The following is a 19,171-nucleotide window of genomic DNA, read 5'->3' on the forward strand; positions in this document are numbered from 1 at the left end:
AGACCCCAGGACAACGTCTAAAGAACTGCAGGCCTCACTTGCCTCAATTAAGGTCAGTGTTCACGACTCCACCATAAGAAAGAGACTGGGCAAAAACGGCCTGCATGGCAGATTTCCAAGACGCAAACCACTGTTAAGCAAAAAGAACATTAGGGCTCGTCTCAATTTTGCTAAGAAACATCTCAATGATTGCCAAGACTTTTGGGAAAATACCTTGTGGACTGATGAGTCAAAAGTTGAACTTTTTGGAAGGCAAATGTCCCGTTACATCTGGCGTAAAAGGAACACAGCATTTCAGAAAAAGAACATCATACCAACAGTAAAATATGGTGGTGGTAGTGTGATGGTCTGGGGTTGTTTTGCTGCTTCAGGACCTGGAAGGCTTGCTGTGATAGATGGAACCATGAATTCTACTGTCTACCAAAAAATCCTGAAGGAGAATGTCGGCCATCTGTTCGTCAACTCAAGCTGAAGCGATCTTGGGTGCTGCAACAGGACAATGACCCAAAACACACCAGCAAATCCACCTCTGAATGGCTGAAGAAAAACAAAATGAAGACTTTGGAGTGGCCTAGTCAAAGTCCTGACCTGAATCCAATTGAGATGCTATGGCATGACCTTAAAAAGGCGGTTCATGCTAGAAAACCCTCAAATAAAGCTGAATTACAACAATTTTGCAAAGATGAGTGGGCCAAAATTCCTCCAGAGCGCTGTAATAGACTCATTGCAAGTTATCGCAAACGCTTGATTGCAGTTATTGCTGCTAAGGGTGGCCCAACCAGTTATTAGGTTCAGGGGGCAATTACTTTTTCACACAGGGCCATGTAGGTTTGGATTTTTTTTTTCTCCCTAAATAATAAAAACCACCATTTACAAACTGCATTTTGTGTTTACTTGTGTTATATTTGACTAATGGTTAAATGTGTTTGATGATCAGAAACATTTTGTGTGAGAAACATGCAAAAGAATAAGAAATCAGGAAGGGGGCAAATAGTTTTTCACACCACTGTAGATAAAGGCAATGATTGAACGTATAAAAAGGTGAAAGCAAGAATATTAAAACGTCCAATTAATTAATGCATGAACTTCTGACGAACTACTTCTAAAGCTCTCTCTATTTCGTTGTTTTCAAAATTCTGAATGTATAGCCTTCGACTACGAGTAGATCTGCACCTTTGTTGCTCTTCATATATTCCAGAGCCATTTCAACTAAATTATCTACGAACGCCTTTATTTGCCGTGCTCAATTGAGGTCACCTTTTTGAAGGTCGCCTTTTTGTGCGCGCCCTTATTGAACAGAACCTCTCCCAAGTACAGGATTGATTCAGATCCTTGGCTAACTCTGAATTGAAAACTGGGGGTCTATTCACCCACCAGGTGAAAACTGTGCATTCTGAAATAGGGATGGGAATCGAAAACCGGTTCTTGTTGAGAACCGGTTCCCACTGTTTCAATTCCTTGGAATTGTTTGCCATTTTTGCAAACGATTCCCCTATCGATTCCAGTCGCCTCGAATGACGTTACCACGTTGCGTAGCGTCATTTACCCAGCAGGAAACATGGCGCCTAAGTGGCACAAATGCTCAAAAGTTTGGGTATACTTTACGAGAAAGGATGACAACAGGGCAACTTGCACTACTTGCAAAGTAGATATTTCATCAAAGGGAGGAAACACTACGAATATGCAAAAGTATTTGCTCACAAAACGCGATAACCTTAAATGAATGTTGTGTTTTTGATCCGCTCCGGACTAGTGAATCTCAACCCAGCAGCAGCGGTAACGTTTGCACATCCTCTTAATACGGCAGGTAACTAATCAACTAACCTTGCATATTATGTTAACGCGATTTGCCTCATTGCAAAACCTGCTATTACTGTGCATTGCATTTAGATGACCATGACGAGAGAGACAGACAGAGTCTGGCTGTCTCAGATGCTGGCAGTTCTCGCTGCAGTCTACCGGTAGCTTCTCCTTTCACAGAGGCGGGGAGAAGTAAAATGACACAGGCCAGGATAGACGTCACTGCAGATGGATGGACAAGTTTAAGTCAAGATCATTACCTCACAGTAACGCTGCATTATGTCAGGAATGGCCAGGGCTCAAGAAAAAGTCCTCAAAACCAAACCAGTGTACCAGGCACAGCAGAGGAGATTGATGAGATCTTGGAGGAGTATGGTATCAAAGACAAGGTTGTGGCAGCCACTGTTGATAATGCGGCCAACATGGATGTAGCTGTCAAAATAGTTGATGGTTGCAGAATTGCACAGTGCACAGTTTCATTGGACTTGAGTTGATTGTATTTGTTGCTGGCTGATGTAGTTTTATTTTTGAGTGCTCAGCTCATATATACTTTAAAAAAAGAGTGTAAATGTTACTGGACATTCTTGTGTAATTGCCACAGAATAATTTATGTTATACTTCGTTATTGATACAGAAGAATATTTATTTTATTATTATTTTACATTTACAAATTTTTTTTCTGGGGACCCCGTGGCACCCCATCGAGGAGCCGTAGGCTGTGGCTCTCTTAAGATCTCACTGTTGGGTTTGTAAGGTCATGCTACTCCTAAATTTCTATCTTGTTCAAAGATATAAAACAAAGTTCTAAGCTAATCGACCTGTGTGTTCTCCTTTTTTAAAAATAAAAAAAATCGATAAAGAATCGAATTGTTAAACAGAATCGAAAATGGAATCGGAATCGTGCAAATCTTATCTATTCCCATCCCTATTCTCAAAGCAGTGGGCTATTGCCCCATTCAGGACCTGAGGGGCATCTCTCAAGGCTGGTTTTATTTTCACGTTCCCGGAGTTGCAGAAAACTGAGGAATGACCGTTCTCCCACTGGGCAGTTCTCTTCATTTATTTCACTCATTGAATGTCCATGGAATCCATTAATGCCATCAACAGCATTCAAAGAACACAGTAGATTTAAACAAACATACAGAGGGCATTTCAGAGTGTCAGGCAATGTGAGGTTTGGTCCCTTAAAGAAGGTAAAGCCTACTAAACTTTTGCCAATAAGGCGTCAGGTAACCTTTGGAGTATCCTCTGAAGAACCATCATGCTTGTTCACCTTTCCATTGCCCAAAAAGTAGCGACATCTACAGCGATTTGAGGAGTGAGTGACAATGGAGGAATGGCACGTGGCCAGCTTTTGAGAGATCATCGGACACGCGAGCTGATCCAGGGGGCTGTCATGGGAAGTGCATGCGCTTGTAGGCTGTAAAACGCACATGCAGCGCAGCACCACACCTGGAAAAGCACAAGGAAAGTCAGGATGAAAATACTGTTAACGGCTTAATAAAAAAAAAATAATAATTTTTCCCCATATAACAGCTGAGCGCACTTTAATAAAAATTCTAATAATGTAATTACTGCATAGACTCCAAAACACAGAAACTGGGAAATAATGACTCAATAAGGCTAGGAGCCCAATGAAAAATAAAAGTTGGTCGGAACAAAAACCTGCAGCCACAGGGGGTCCCCCAGGACCGAGTCTGGGAAACGCTGCTTTAGAGGATTATAGTGGACTGCTTACAATGACGAACAAGTCGAAGTATCTCAGCTTGTCACTACAATGCTTTAATAAGAGCAAAACCAAATTATTAAATGAAGGGAGAAGAAAGGATCATCCTGCCCGAAACCCGGAATTTAGACACAAACCAACAAGCAGAGCTTAACATAAAATGTGGATTAGCCAAATAAACAAAAGGACAAAACATCCCAACCCAAGCTAAAACTCTGCTCACATTTCATTACTCTTCTGCATTGCATTTTCATATCTACATTTTTAAAAATGTCCTCTTTGAAAAAGAATGATTTAAATAGTAATATTTTTCATAAAAAAAAAAAAAAAATAGTCCCCATCAGGAATAAAAAGTTCTGTCTATCAAGTTGCACTTTTATAATTCAACTTGCCAAGCACATTTAAAAACTGAAAGTTGATTTCATGTATGCCCAAAGGCAGGCACAAAAAAAGTGGAAAAAAATAAATTAAAAAATATATATATATTTTTGGACCATTGCTCTCTGGAACAGAACATTCACTTCAGTGCATCATTAAAAGGTATTTGTCAAGATTGGAGTAGTCGCCTGGGCTAGTATTCCTATAGTTTTGCACCTCTTCCTCCTCCTCTATCTGTAGCTTTGAAGAGTAATCTTAACGCTAGATTTCTTTGTTGCATACCACAATACAACTTCGGTGCCAGAGTCCATTCTTGCCATTGGCATTTTATTAAAATGACCGCCAAATTGATTTCCACATTCAGGATGGAAGTGAATGTGTGTGCATTCTTGAGTGCTTCTGAAGATTGCTGCTACGGGAGAATCTCTTGCCACAGTCTGAACAGCAATATGGCTTATCTCCAGTGTGACTTCTTTTGTGGCACTGAAGGTGGCTTATTTGCGAGAACTGCTTGCCACACTCAGGACAGCTATATGGCTTCTCTCCAGTGTGAATTCTTATGTGCGTCCGAAGGGTGCTGCTATCTGAAAATTGTTTGCCACATTCGGAACAGCAGTGTGGCTTCTCTCCGGTGTGAATTCTTGAGTGACTCTTGAGGAGGCTGCCGAGCGCAAATTTTTTGCCACATTCTAAGCAGCTGTATGGCTTCACAGTGGAGTGAGAGCGGGCATGTTTATTAAGGCTACGATGACTGGAGAACTGTTTGCTGCATTCAGCACAGCAATATGGCTTCTCCCCAGTGTGAATTCTTTTATGTTCCAGAAGACGATAGCTGCAGGAGAATTGCATGCCACATTCAGGACAGCAATATGGCTTCTCTCCAGTGTGAATTCTTTTGTGATTCTTAAAATTGCTATGATTGGAGAACTGTCTGCCACATTCAGAACAGGTATACGGTTTCTCTCCAGTGTGAATTCTGGAGTGCTCCTGAAGATGGCCACTGCGAGAGAAGCGTTTTCCACATTCAGCACAGCCATAAGGCTTCTCGCCAGTGTGAATTCTTGCATGTCTCTGAAGAAGGCTTACTTCGGAAAACTGCATGCCACATTCAAGACAGCAGTGAGGTTTCTCTCCAGTGTGAAACCGCCTGTGCTTCTGAAGAGCCTGGCTGTATGCGAAACATTTTCCACATTCAGAACAGCAATGAGGTTTCTCCCCAGTGTGAACTTTCATGTGGTCCTGAAGAGTACTGTTGCGGGAGAATCGCTTGCCACATTCCAAACAGAAATGTGGCTTCTCCCCGGTGTGGATTCTGGTGTGGTTGTGAAGACAGCTATGATCAGAGAATCGTTTCCCACAGTCGGAACAGGAGTATGGTTTCTCTCCAGTGTGAATTCTTCTGTGGGTCTGAAGACTGCCACGCTGGGAGAATCGTTTGCCACATTCGGGACAGATGTACGGCTTCTCTCCAGTGTGAATTCTTAAGTGGATCTGAAGAGTGCTATTGCTGGAGCATGCTTTACCACATTCAGAACAGCAATGAGGCTGCTCTCCACTGTGGATTCTCATGTGTACCTGAAGGGTGCTACTGTACAAGAATCGGGCACCACATTCTGGACAAGAATACGGCTTCTCTCCAGTGTGAATTCTTTGGTGTTTCTTAAGAGTTGTTTTGTATAGGAATTGTTTGCTGCATTCAGAGCAGTCATACAGCTTCCTGCCACTGTGCAGCCTCATGTGTAGACGAAAGGTGCCATTGCTGGAAAATCGCTCTCCACATTCAGAACAGCAATAGGGATGAACACATGGATGATCTTTACCAGTAGAACTATCCTCGCTCTCTTGGTGGATATTCAGAGCTACAGGGTTTTTATTCTGCACTTGTTGAGGAGCACTGGCAGCATCTATCTTTGTTATATTCTCCGCAGGCAAAGATGTATTTTGCAAACGAGTCATTATTAAACCCTCCGATCTGGCTGTCCGTTTCTTCACATTCTCATCTTGCTCTTTTTGTGGTGTTCTATACTTGGGGGAGGTCTGGAAAAATGAAGTGGCCAAGCTGTTGTGGTCTTGTAAATCTGCAGCAAAACACAGACACACAGTTATTCAAAGCCATGTAAAAACAAAGATAAAACTTTAGACAAAAGGCAACAAATTAGTGTTCAAAAGTTTGTGTTCACCCTAACCCATCTGACAGAGTTCCAATCTGGATACTAACCTGGGATGTGTGTTCGGATTTTTGTTATAATTTAGTGAGAAGTCAAGCACGGTGACCCCCTTTATTGACTAACTAAAAAGATTACAATATGCAAGCTTTTGAGGCAACTCAGGCCCCTTCTTCGGGCAAGATAGAATTATATGATGCAATTGTTATATTTTATAAGGACAGTTATTATTGGGATGACGTCACAACTCACACAAAGGATAGACAAAGTATTGTACAGTGGAACCTTGGTTTGCGAGTAACTCAGTTTACGAGTGTTTTGCAAGACGAGCTAAAATTTTTAATAAATTTTGACTTGATAAATGATCGACGTCTTGCAATACGAGTAGTATGTATACGCTTTGTCCGCAGAGCATCATGTGATCACAACTGAGCTGATGGTTCTTCTCTCTCTCTTGATGCGGGATTGTGGGCAATCGTCTCCTATTTTCCGTCTGAGTCGGTGTGCCTCACTCATATAGTCAACATCCGTACGAGCGTATACTGTTTACTACAGCATTGTGACTGTGTGCGTGTATGTGTGCTGTGACGTGCAAGTCTCCGTCTTGCACCCGAAAACACGAAGCTGAGTCTCAGTACTTTAGCAACAGCAACTTTATTCAGCTTGAAACAGCAACAGCACGGTTATTTATTGTAGCGGGATCTGCCGCTCTCCTATACACAGACACAGCAGTCACGCAGGGCCGTGGCCAAGTAATACTGTGCCCTGCACATTTATAATGTTCCTTGTATCACCCATCGACGGCAGGCGCTTATGGCATGTCCGCGATCTTTTCAGATTCGCTTTTACGGCGAACTGCTACAGCGCTGGGAGACTGCGATTGCTTTGGGACGCTCTTCCGCGTGTCATCCTGTTGGGTGGAATCCCACAAGAGTTTAGAAACTCACTCACACCAGCCACGATTCTTTTCAAAGATAAAGTGCAGGTTAATTTGTTATGTATTTTTACTTTATATTTTGTATTAATCATTTTTATATGAATAGTTTTGGGTTGTGGAACGAATCATTCGAGTTTCCATTATTTCTTATGGGGAAATTCACTTTGATATATGAGTGCTTTGGACTGCGAGCACGTTTACGGAACGAATTATGCTCACAAACCGAGGTTCCACTGTATTAGTGTTCATACATCACACAGTATGCAAATACAAAAAGAAAAGGAATTTTAATATTTAGCTGGAAGTGCCCCCCCCCCCAAACTAATGACACGTTAGATGCTTTTCTTTTGTATTCATCAAGGAAAACGCAGTCTTCTCAGGGACAAGGTAATGGACATCAAACATGTGGTGAATTTGTGTTTTTATCTTCTGCTTTTTAAAGTAAAAATCCTGGAAGTTTGTTGGCACTGATTTGTTGCATTTTGCACATTTTTATAGCTATGATGGATGCGTTTTACTAGCTCTCCTGTTTTTATTTCAGTTATTGCAGCAATGCCGCTTATATCTATGACATCTGTTGCAACCACATACTATAAATGTTGGTGTCACCATCCAGGACATTACTGGATGCTCAGTTTAAATTAACTGCCCAGCAAAAGCAGCGTTTCTGAAGTTACTGGGAGCATAATGATAAAGGTGATTTTGGCACTAAATTTAAGTTCAGTTTATTCTCCAACTATTGAGTTTATATGTTGTGTACAGCTTAGGAATTCCAGCCGACTGTATAGATCAATTACCCTGCTAAAAATGTAGGGTTAGAATAAGTGGGAGAAATGCATACTTTGGGGGTCTGCTATAGGAACCGGAGAGTGATTAGATAAAATTAAACTGGATCAAGACAGGTTGTTTAGACAATCTGGCCATTTCAGATTTGCCTACTTTCTACCTACAGAAGTCAGTGTAAGACCAAAATTAGCACCAACAATTTGGTCACGAACTTGAAGAGAAAGACCAGAGTCAAACTGATCCATCAGCGAGAACACAACAAGCTCACAATCCAAGGTCAGGGACCAAAAATAAAAAGGTCTTGAAAGTCAAAGAAAAAGGTTTTATCTGTGAACTCAAAATACAAAATGTCAGTCAAGATGACCCGTTAACCTCACACCAACTGACCACTCTATTTCATGATACTAGAAGCCACACACCTGGCAACCAGGATCCACATCATGATGATAGAATCTACAAGATGGTGGCACTCAAAGGATAATCAAAATTGCTTTGCAAGAAAACGCTTATAAAAATTTAAAGATCCTCAAAATCAATTAAATGCATTACACCTCAGAATTAGCAACCAGTTCAAACCAGTTTTGTTAAACTTGAGTTGCATGTATGGAATGTTTTTTGATTTTAATAAAAAAAAAATATATACAAAAACTCAAATGACACAAAACCTATCCAAAACTCAATGAGGAAATGGAATAAAAAAGAAAAAGATGAAAAATACCAATTATAAACAGCCACATCGAGTCCCATGGCACCCAGATCACCAATTCTGACCTACAGCAGATACTAAGCAGCACTTCTGTGGAGGTGGAGAACAAAGTGCTCCCAACTGGCGACTCCATCGTTTGGAATTCTAACATGGTGTACATTCTATGTTAATCCAGCCGTTAAAGTTAAATGACTTCCAGTGTTCTGCGAGTAAAACTAGCAAGGGCTATGTGAAGAGTTACCAGGAGAAAACATGTACTCAAAAGCCAGGAAAGGTTGAAAAACCACAAAAACTATTGTGCTGTTGCCAAAGTCAAAAATACCAGCATGAGTAGAGACCAGAGAAAATGTTGTAAAAAAGAGATTTTTTTGAAAAAAAGAAACATTTGACAAAAAGGGATTTGGAATCTGTTACTTGGATAAGGAAGTGAAGTTTGACTAACAATTTAACAGGTCTAAAAGTCTAAAGGCATACCTCTGACAACATGGGAGCTACCCTAAAGACAAATGAACAAAATGGCGATGATGGCAATTAAACAAAAATGGAAGTGAGCTTCCAATTGAAAAAAAAAAAAAAATAAATAATGACAGATTCAGAATGTGCCTTCAAAATAATCCTCACAATTAAAATTATTAGAACTGTCAAAATAAAAAAAATATAAAAATCTTAATATATAAACACGCTACTGTGTCTGTTCAGTATTTTGACCTATTGACCTGAACTTTGGTACACATATATGACGTCTACTGTCTGCTTTCAGGGTGATGATTTTTATTACTGTTTTTATTTTTACTTTATTTTATTGTAGAATCAACTCTCGGCAGCAGGCAGGCACATGCGTATGGGTGCCGTTCTCATCCCTACTGCCGTCACTTCCCTACCTCTTCATATCTTAAATCATTCTTGAGGCAGATTGAAGACTTAAGTGCCGGCTTAAGTGAACAATTAAAGAAAATTATAATATAATTTATAAATAAATGAATGTGCTGACAGCACTCCATTATACTCTTAAGTTAAATATGGTGTCTCGCAGGGCTCAGTACTAGGACCTTTAGTGTTCTCAATTTACATGCTTCCATTGGGGTCTATCATTAGAAAACTGAACATTAGTTTCCACTCATATGCAAACAATAGCCTGCTGTACTTTTTTTTGGACCAAATGACATTTCTCCATGTTGTCCTTAATGGGGTCAATGAGTTAAAGGAGTGTATAAATGAGAACTACTCGTCTCTGAATAAAGGAAAACAAAAATGTCTTGCTGGTAGTAATGAGTATGACCACCACAATATTCAGTCACTAACCATTAATTCAACCTTAATTTTACTGGAACAGCATGCAGTTTAGGAGTTATCTTTAATATCTGTATTTCTTTTAAAACGCACATTACAAAACTATCCAAAACATGTTTTTCTTTGTCTTAAAGTAGGGACAATAATATTTTCTAAATATAAAAGATAAAATATAATTCACTCCTTTATTTCTAGCAGGACTGACTACTGCAATGCACTATTCACTGGCTGTTCAAATAATTCTTTATGCAGCTTTCAATTTATTCAAAATGTGGCTGCAAAAATTACACAAACCAAAAAGAATGAACACACAACTCCAGTTCTCAAGTCCTTACACTGGCTTTAGTTAAGCTCAGGCCCGATTCCAAAATCCTCCTTTTAACTTATAAAGCCTTACATCGCCAAGGTCCTGCTTGCTTATCTGAACTTACCATTACTTACAAACCAGAGTATAAAATAAGATCAAGATGCTGGCCTACTAAAGATTCTAAGAATTAATAAAATAACAGTGGGAGGTCAAACCTTTAGTGACAGATCCCTGAAGCTGTGGAATGATCTGCCTGCTTATATAAGACATCCCCCTTCAGTCTCAGCTTTCAAATCCAGGCTGAAGACTCACTTCTTTATCCAAGTACACCCTGAATAGAGCTGCTGACTAACTGTGCATGCCGCATCGGTTTGTTAATCATTGCCATAAACATACAAATACAATAATTATAAAACCATTAGTAACTCTGCTCTATTCCGATTCTCTTCTTGGTATCTTGATGTGGCAGTGGTGCCACAGCTCTACCGACATGCTGTATTCCTGACCATGGAAAAACATCTGCAGGATTGGCAGCCTTGGAATCAAAGGACAGAAAGATTCTGTCATCAGGCTGCACCACCCAGCGTTGACTCTACTACAGACTTCCAAGAAGAGATGGATAACCAGGACCATTAATGTGTCAGCAATACAGTAACTGAACTCTGATACTCACTCATTTATCCAAGTATACCCTGAATAGAGCTGCTGACTAAATGTGCATGCCGCATCGGTTTGTTAATTATTGGCATAAACATACAAGTAATATAATAATTATAAAACCATTAATAACTCTCTATTCTGTTTCTCTTGTTGGTATCTTGATGGGGCAGTGGTGCCACAGCTCTACCGACACACTGTCTTCCTGACCATGGAAAAATACCTGCAGGATTGGCAGCCTTGGAATCAGAATCAAAGGACAGAAAGATTCTGTCATCAGACTGCACCGCCCAGCTTTGACTCTACTACGGACTTCCCAGAAGAGGTGGGTCACCACAACCATCATTGCGTCTGTGACACAGTAACTGAACTCTGATACCCCGGAGGTTTGTTGTTCCCATTGATGCTGCCGACTGCAATTTGCATTTTCCTTTCCTCTACTGTCAACTGGCCAGAGAACAACCATTATTAATGGACAGATATATCTTTGGCCTCCACTTATTATCAGTTTTAAAGTGCTTTGTCTTTATGTGTACTCATTCTGCAATTTTGTACCCTCTATGTCCAGTCACAATTCAAGGAGTGGATGTAAAACTTTACCTGTTTCTATACTTAAAGATTAACTACTTCTGTACGCTTTAAACGTACGGCGCAGCACTTTCAATTAAGTGTTTTGTCTTACATGTTACTTGGCACATAAAACCCGCAACACAAGGTACGCAAGGAACAGTTTAAAGTCATATGCCCTCTACGTCTCACACATGGCAAGGCTGATCACAAACTGAGAATAATGTTTAGTCAGAGAAGCTAGAAATAGCTAGCATATACCAATTCAATTTATGGGGGTTATAGGAACCTCCCATAGATTATCCACTAATATTTAGTAAAACATTTTATGTATCTTATGTAAGTAGGAAATGGCTCTTACAAGAACTTTGGAACGTTTATCCACCGAGGAACGGTGCGTGAAGTGAAAGTCACTGTATTTGTAAATGATATACTGTGACTTTACTAACGCAACCAAAATGGTCATAATGAAATAACATAACGAAAACAAGACATGAATAAAATTCTTGCAAATTAATTTGAAATAAAAAAACAGAAATTCAATCCTCCACATACAAATGTACAGAATAAAAAAAAAAAGAAAATACAGGTACTTAACCCCAACAACCCTACATTAAGGTTTCAGCCCTGACTGAGTCGCAGTATTTTATTATGACCTATTTCTATATTTACAATAGCAGTAGGGTGTTGTACCGTGTTAGCCATAGACTGATACAGGAAAAAGTAGGGTGAAATGACCTTTACACCTTGCCTGATGAAGGGGCCTTAGCTGCCTCGAAAGCTTGCATTTGCAATCTATTTAGTTAGCCAATAAAAGGTGTCATTTCACCCTACTTTTTCCTGTATTTACCAGTTACAGTAAATACCAGTTGTAAGCCTATGAAGCTTATAGGCACCGTATAATGGTGCCAATTACCTGTGGCAGTTGGAGGAATAATAAAAAACATCACTTGTTACTGTGATAGGAATGAACTTAAATATGTTTATTTTAGAACAATGTGGACCAGTTTCTTATTCATTTAAAATACCTTTATGACAACTCAGGAGAATTTTATGATAAAGAATACCAAAAGCAGCAGTAAGTAATGGAGAAAGGTCACAGTAACTTATTGAGTGTTGGCATTCAAGTCAAGGCCTTTTGTTGAAGCAAAGCAGAGTACAGCCATTTCACAATCATGTCATTGGTTTGGCTATGGTTAGGTTGTAATGTTGGAATAATGCTATACCCTCTAAGAAGAAAACGTTTTGAGATGAATGAACACTTTATGGAGCTTTACTTAGCAGGGACCCATTTTACTAGGGAGGCAGAGGGCACATTTCAGGCGCCGGACACTCCTTGCTTATGAAGAGGCCATTCAGAATGGGTTTTATCTTGAGATACCGTTCTGCATGCACAGTCACCCTGAGTAAAATCAAACCATTTGCTAAACCCTAACCGTTTTAAACTCTCTCTCTTTTGACCGTCACATCATTTTATTCCCTCACACTCATCACCACCAGGCAACATTGGCAGAGCAGATGTGTACACACTTAGACACAGTTGTGAGCAGTACATGAGATATATAGGGTTAGGGTTAGGGTAGTACAGGCAGCATTTTGTACATTTTATTTAACATTCAGGAAAAAGTTGTGCAAAGTCAAATAAAAGTGCTGAAGATTGGGATATTAGCTGTTGTCTGTTGATTTTTCCTAAATATTCAATCATAAAAAAAATTCAATATAAATTGCTCAGCCCTGTGTGTACAAGAGCAAAAAAGAGAATAAATATGAGGGACATTCACTTAAAAGGAATTTTTAAGCTCTGTTCTTATAAAGAGTGCAAGGCCGACATGACTCCTTGGACAAACTTACCATTAGTAATGCTAGCTGCTCGTTCCCCCCATTCCGGTCAGTTTTTAATCAACATGTCAGAGTAAGAGGTACAAAGTAGTGTTGCGCAGCGGACTATTATTAGGTTTTTGACAAATGAAGGGCTCATTCCATCTCAGATTTACTTGAGTCTTAAAAATCACTTTGGGGTTTGAACGTCTCTCTCCGTCTAGAGAAGGGGTCTCCAACTCCAGTCCTGGAGAGCTACTGTGGCTGCAGGTTTTCATTCTCTTTTCTTAATTAGTGACCAGTTATTGTGCTAATTATCTCTTTCCCTTTACTTTAATTGACTTTTCTTGCGACTCTGACCTCTGAATCTATTCTTTTTTCCTTAAACAGCACCTAAACATAAATTTAATGTGAACTGAGCCAACAGATGAGCAACTAAGTTGGGGCCTCAAACTCCAACCAACTTCACTTCGTTCAGTTTCCTAATTTGAAGCCAATTCTCGTTGCTAATTAAACCCATTATTTATTTAATTCCATTGTGCTCATTCTGCCACGGCAGACATTTCCAAAACTTCTGATTTTCTTTTTTTAAGAGTGTTGTCAATATGTTTTGTGTTTCTCTCAGTCTAAACCAGGGGTCTCCAACTCCAGTCTTGGAGGGCTGCAGGTTTTCATTCTAACCCTTTTCTTAATTAGTGACCAGCTTTTGCTGCTTATTAATTCTTTGCCTTAATTTTAATTGATGCATGTCTTAAGACTCAGGTCCCTTAATTAGCAACCAAACAATATTAAGACAAAATTAAACAACACAAACAACAACCACCACCTGTGTCCATCACACAGTAACTGAAAATAAGGAAAGGCCTCAGTAATGTCGATCTGCTCAGGTCCACAAATCATTTTGACAGTACTCTTAAAATAAATAATAATTATATTTATATTAATTATATAATTTTATTTTAAGAGTATATAAATAAAATTTCCCCTTAGAGACAAATAAAGAATAATCTAATCCAGCTATTTTCTAACTGGCTTATCTGTGCCTGTGGGTACAGACGAACGGCGACTAAGTGAGCTGCTCCATATGTTCATTCAAAATAAATTTTACTTAGCGTTTCAAAAGATCCATATTGGCCAGACACGTGTGGCTCAGCTGAACACTCCAAAGTACAAGGCAGACATATCAAATTATCGGAAATGTAATGAATCAATGGAAGTGCATAATCGCATAAAAGCACAGTTAGCTGGGCTACAAAAAAAGTATGTACGTTTGCTGAAAACAAACATTTGTGTTTGTTGAGTTTTTAAAGCCAAAGTAATTTTCTCTAGTATAATAACTAAAATGTATTTAATAAGGGCGGCATGGTGGCGCAGTGGTAGTGCTGCTGCCTCGCAGTTAGGAGACCCGGGTTTGCTTCCCAGGTCCTCCCTGTGTGGAGTTTGCATGTTCTCCCCGTGCCTGCGTGGGTTTCCTTCCACAGTCCAAAGACATGCAGGTTAGGTGCATTGGCGATCCTAAATTGTCCCTCGTGTGTGCTTGGTGTATGTGTGTGTGCCCTGTGGTGGGCTGGCGCCCTGCCCAGGATTGGTTCCTGCCTTGCGCCCTGTGTTGGCTGGGATTGGCTGCAGCTGACCCCTGTGACCCTGTGTTTGGATTCAGCAGGTTGGAAAATGGATGGATGGATGGATGTATTTAATAATAAATAACGCAATAACATCACAATACATCCTTCTTTCAACAGTAATTCGGCTGGTGGAAGACCAGATGGTGTTAATGGTTGTATATATTCTACGGGATATTGTAAATTGATGTTTTCATCTTCCTCTTGATCACCACCATCTGCTTCAGCATAGTCCATTGATACGCATTTAACCAATTTGCCGTGTAAACGATCGACAATTTTCACGTTAATTCGTTTGACTTCATTGTTTCTCTGCGCTAGGATTGCCTGTGTACTCGTTTCTTCTGTTGATAACCCTTCAGGATGAATTTCTTCAATAAGATTTGGACATATGTCTTCTTTAATTGGGAACTTAAAGTGAGGAAAACGTAAAAATGTATAAGAGCCGAGAGCACAGAAACTGTGTCTGACAAAAGCATTCACACGAATGAGAGGCGAGAGGACCATGGGCATGGGACGTTGACCGGAAATGGTTGAGAGGAGGGCGGGACTTGAAAAAATCTCTTGGCAATAGTCTCGTCTCAGCTCAAGATTTTCTTTTATAATAGAGAGATATACAATTGACCAAGGTGAAATGTCAGCATTATGTTAGAGAATTCAGGTAGTTTTGTTTTGTCCAAATTTTCCAACTTCTGGCTCCGAGTTGGTAGGGTATTCACACAGAATTTCCAACTCAAAAACTCGCATTTAAAGTATGCCGATAGCATGTGAATGCAGCATGAGAGTATATGGCATATATGGGCAGAGTCTTATGTATACCTGAAAGTGTCCGGAGAAGGGAGTACAAAAAAAGTACAAATTAAGGAAATGTAACTTTGCAGCTTCAGAAGATAATGAAAAACAACAACATGAGTCAATCCTAAAAAGTTTTTTAAAATCTGCACGAACACCTGCTTAAGTAGAAAGAATGTTAACAGATCAGTGCTTTTTAACCAGCATAGCGAGGCACAGGGGGGCACCATGAGAGCTACCCAGGTGTACAATGGAAACCTGGGTCTGAACCTGAAAGGATGTCAAGATCTGTCTGAGGAGGACAAGACTACTTGCAGAAGCTGGCATAAGCGCAGCTCACACACAGCACTTCAGAGGCATCTCCAGGCTGCTAGAGTCCAACCAGTTGGGCGTGTGCTTCACCAGCAAGTCTCTCCGAGCCAGTGGGCATACGACTTGCCTCAGAGGCAGAGAGGGACAAGCTAAAGGACAAAGCAGCATAGAGATGCCGTCAAAGTGCTCACAAAGTGCAGGGTCTGCAAATGCTGATCTCAGAGCTGCTTTGTTACCAGCGTCTCTGGTAGTTGCACCCCTTCAGACAGTTGAGCGCATGTATGAGACACAGTAAGATAGTGGTGTGCCTTGGGACAATTTTTGTTACAAATAGTGTGTCATCCTAGAAAACAAAGGTTGGGAAACACTGCTATAAATTAATCCCATAGAGCAGGGGTGTCAAACTCCAGGCCTGGAGGGCCACAGTGGCTGCAGGTTTTCATTCTGACCCTTTTCTTAATTAGTGACCGGTTTTTGCTGCTCATTAACTTCTTTTGTATTATTTTTAATTGAGTTGCACTTGAAGACTCAGACCCCTTAATTGTTTCTTTTTCCTTAAGTAGCAAGTAGCCAAACAATAATGAGATACAAAATGAGCCAAAACAACTGGTGTCCATCATACAATATCTGAAAATAAAGTAAGGTGAAGGTCTCGATCTGCTCGGGTCGACAAAACCTTTTAGCAGTGCCCCTAGAAAAGAGAAAAATCAACAATTTCAGAAATGTCTGCTACTGCACAATGAGAGCAGCAACACATCGTGGAATTAAAGAACGGGTTTAATTAACAACAAGACTCGGCAACTAGTTAAGCAACCAGTTGGAGTATGAGGCCCCGACTTAGTTGGTCTTCTGTTGGCTCCCTAACTTCACGTTTCATTTCGGTTTAAGGAAAGAAATGAAGGAATTAGAAGAACGATGAAGAAATTCAGGGGAACAAATCTTAAAAAAATAAAAATAAAAACAATTCAAATGAAAGAAAAAGGAGTGAATTAGCAGCAAAAACTGGGCACCACAAATGGAAACCTGCAGCTACTGCGTCCTCCAGGACTGGAGTTTGAGACCACTGTGTTAAGTAATGACTAATGAGGAGTTTGTCAAAAATGACCTCTCTTTAAAATAAAGAGAACAAGGAATCCAGATGTGTACACCACTGATGCAGTCAGTCAGAAGGCTGTCGTCAGTCTGCGTAGATATGCTAATTATGCCCTGTTCTTGAAGTTCGCGCGTTGCCCAAATTGACTTGATGCTCTTTGTCAGTAGCTAATCAGAAGTGCAGAAAAGTATAACATCAGGACAGCGAAGAGAACACCCTTATCCAATTAGCCCAAAAAATTAAGAAGAAGTGACACATCTATTTGGTAATCTATTTCTGTTAGTCAGCCAGCAATGGATCAAGTTTAGTCCTCTTCTCTCCTTTCATTTTCAATAATTTATGTCACTAGTATTGTTGAAAAGCACACACATTTTTAGTATGTGAATTGCTCCACACAGCAGGAAATCCAGGGCATCACAGAATACGAGACCACACCACACGTTTGCTGTGGCAATGCCTCCCCTTCCAGATGTCCAAAAGCAGGGGTCACCAACCCCTGGTCTGCAGCCGTGAGAGAACTGCCGGCAATGGAGACTCACTCAGTGAAGGGCTACAGCAAAATGGCTGCCCCCTTCACTGAGGACACTGTTCAGAATGCTAGGTGGGTGGGGCTTTGCAGCGGTGCAGAGAGAGAGAGGAGAGAGACCGAGTATTACAATGAAGTGTTTTATGGTCCCGACAGTTTCCCCATATGACACGAGTCTATAGAAATCTCGTTACTACAAAGTACATTCAGCAGATACTTTCATTACAATGAAGTGACCTTGAAATGCCTGAATAAATCATCTACAGAGCAGTTAGATCTGTGGTCGCAGCTCAGATGTGCACAACGACAACCAATCAGAAACATTGTTAAAAAAAATTTTTCTTTCTTCAAACTTTGCTCGCATGTTTTTTTTTTTTTTTTGCTGTTTTTGTTTTCTGTGGTTTTCAGTGATACCTTTTGCTTATTGCTTGTCAACATTTGAAAAACATCCATTGGAATTTAACTCATTGTCACCCTCCTATAGAAACGGCAGACACGAAAAAAAGATAGTGTTAATGTTTGTGATGTGCAATCTGTTGGAATGACAAATGCAATGCATATGTCTGTGTTATGTGCAAAGAAAACAAGAAAAACGTATGCGAACTGCTGCATTTGAAGACAGTTTTTATGTGGTTCAGTGATGCTCGTTCAAGAAACATTCCTATTAATGTGGCACTCATTCAAGAAAATGTGAGGTTTCTAAACTCTCTTTGCACCTCTGTCAACGGGACAACACGCCGAAGAGCATCCCCAAGTGCAATCACTGCGTCTTACCTAGCAACAGATAAACAATCTTCCACAGACGTGGTGATCGCACTTAGGGATGCTCTTCGGCATGTTGTCCCGTTGACAGAGGTCCCAAGAGTTTACAAACCTCACAATCTGAACAGGCATACAGGCACTATTGGGCACCCCACCTTTACCTAACTCTGCAGACTTCATATCCAGCCAGGCTGGAGGAACCGGAGGAGGAAAATCGGAGGCAGTGGTGGAGCAGCAGCGCATGGGGCAGGGGCAGAAGATACCCGTTGTTCAAGTTGGCAGATAAAGTGGCTGCATTCAAAGTCAAACTTGATTTATGGGGCCGACAAGTGAACATTGGGATTTTTGATATGTTCAGACGTTAGCAGAGGTAGTTAGAGATACCAAGCCAGGGCCTTCTTTCTCCCAGCTGGTGTATGATCACCTATCTCAGCTTTCAAGAGAGTTTGAGCATTATTCCCAACTGCAAATGACCCCCAAAATGGGAAGGAATGGATCTGTGACCCATTTGTGAATAAGCCAGGTGAATCAACTTTGTCTGTGCTTGAAGATTATCAACTACTTGAGGTTGCAAATGATGGTGGCCTTAAAAGTATGTTTGAGACAACTTCAAATATCCATACGATTTAGATTAAAGTCATTCTCCAACCCGCTATATCCTAACACAGGGTCACGGGGGTCTGCTGAAGCCAATCCCAACCAGCGCGCCAGCCCACCGCAGGGCGCACAAACACACACACCAAGCACACACACTAGAGACAAAGTCAAGGCAGAATATCCCGAGGTTGCCACAAAAGCAGTGAAAAGTCTGCTTCCATTTCCAACATCCTATCTTTGTGAGGCAACGTTTTCTGCAGTGACAGCAACCAAAACGAGATTACAGAGTAGACTGAACATAAGCAACACACTTTATGTGTCACTGTCTTC

General features: G+C 40.5%; 1 protein-coding gene across 1 annotated transcript in view; it reads right to left on the reverse strand.

Moving 5' to 3' along the window:
- Positions 1-3,561: 3,561 nt before the first annotated feature.
- LOC114663513 (zinc finger protein 665-like) overlaps positions 3,562-19,171 on the reverse strand; it is a 51,126-nt gene continuing 35,516 nt past the window's right edge. Inside the window, exon 6 of the mRNA XM_028817329.2 lies at positions 3,562-5,982. Within this exon, the coding sequence (XP_028673162.2) occupies positions 4,265-5,982 (1,718 nt within the window). The 3' untranslated portion in view covers positions 3,562-4,264. The remainder of the gene's footprint in view (positions 5,983-19,171) is intronic.

Source organism: Erpetoichthys calabaricus, chromosome 1 (genome assembly GCF_900747795.2).
Source record: "Erpetoichthys calabaricus chromosome 1, fErpCal1.3, whole genome shotgun sequence".
NCBI classification, from domain to species: Eukaryota; Metazoa; Chordata; class Cladistia; order Polypteriformes; family Polypteridae; genus Erpetoichthys; species Erpetoichthys calabaricus.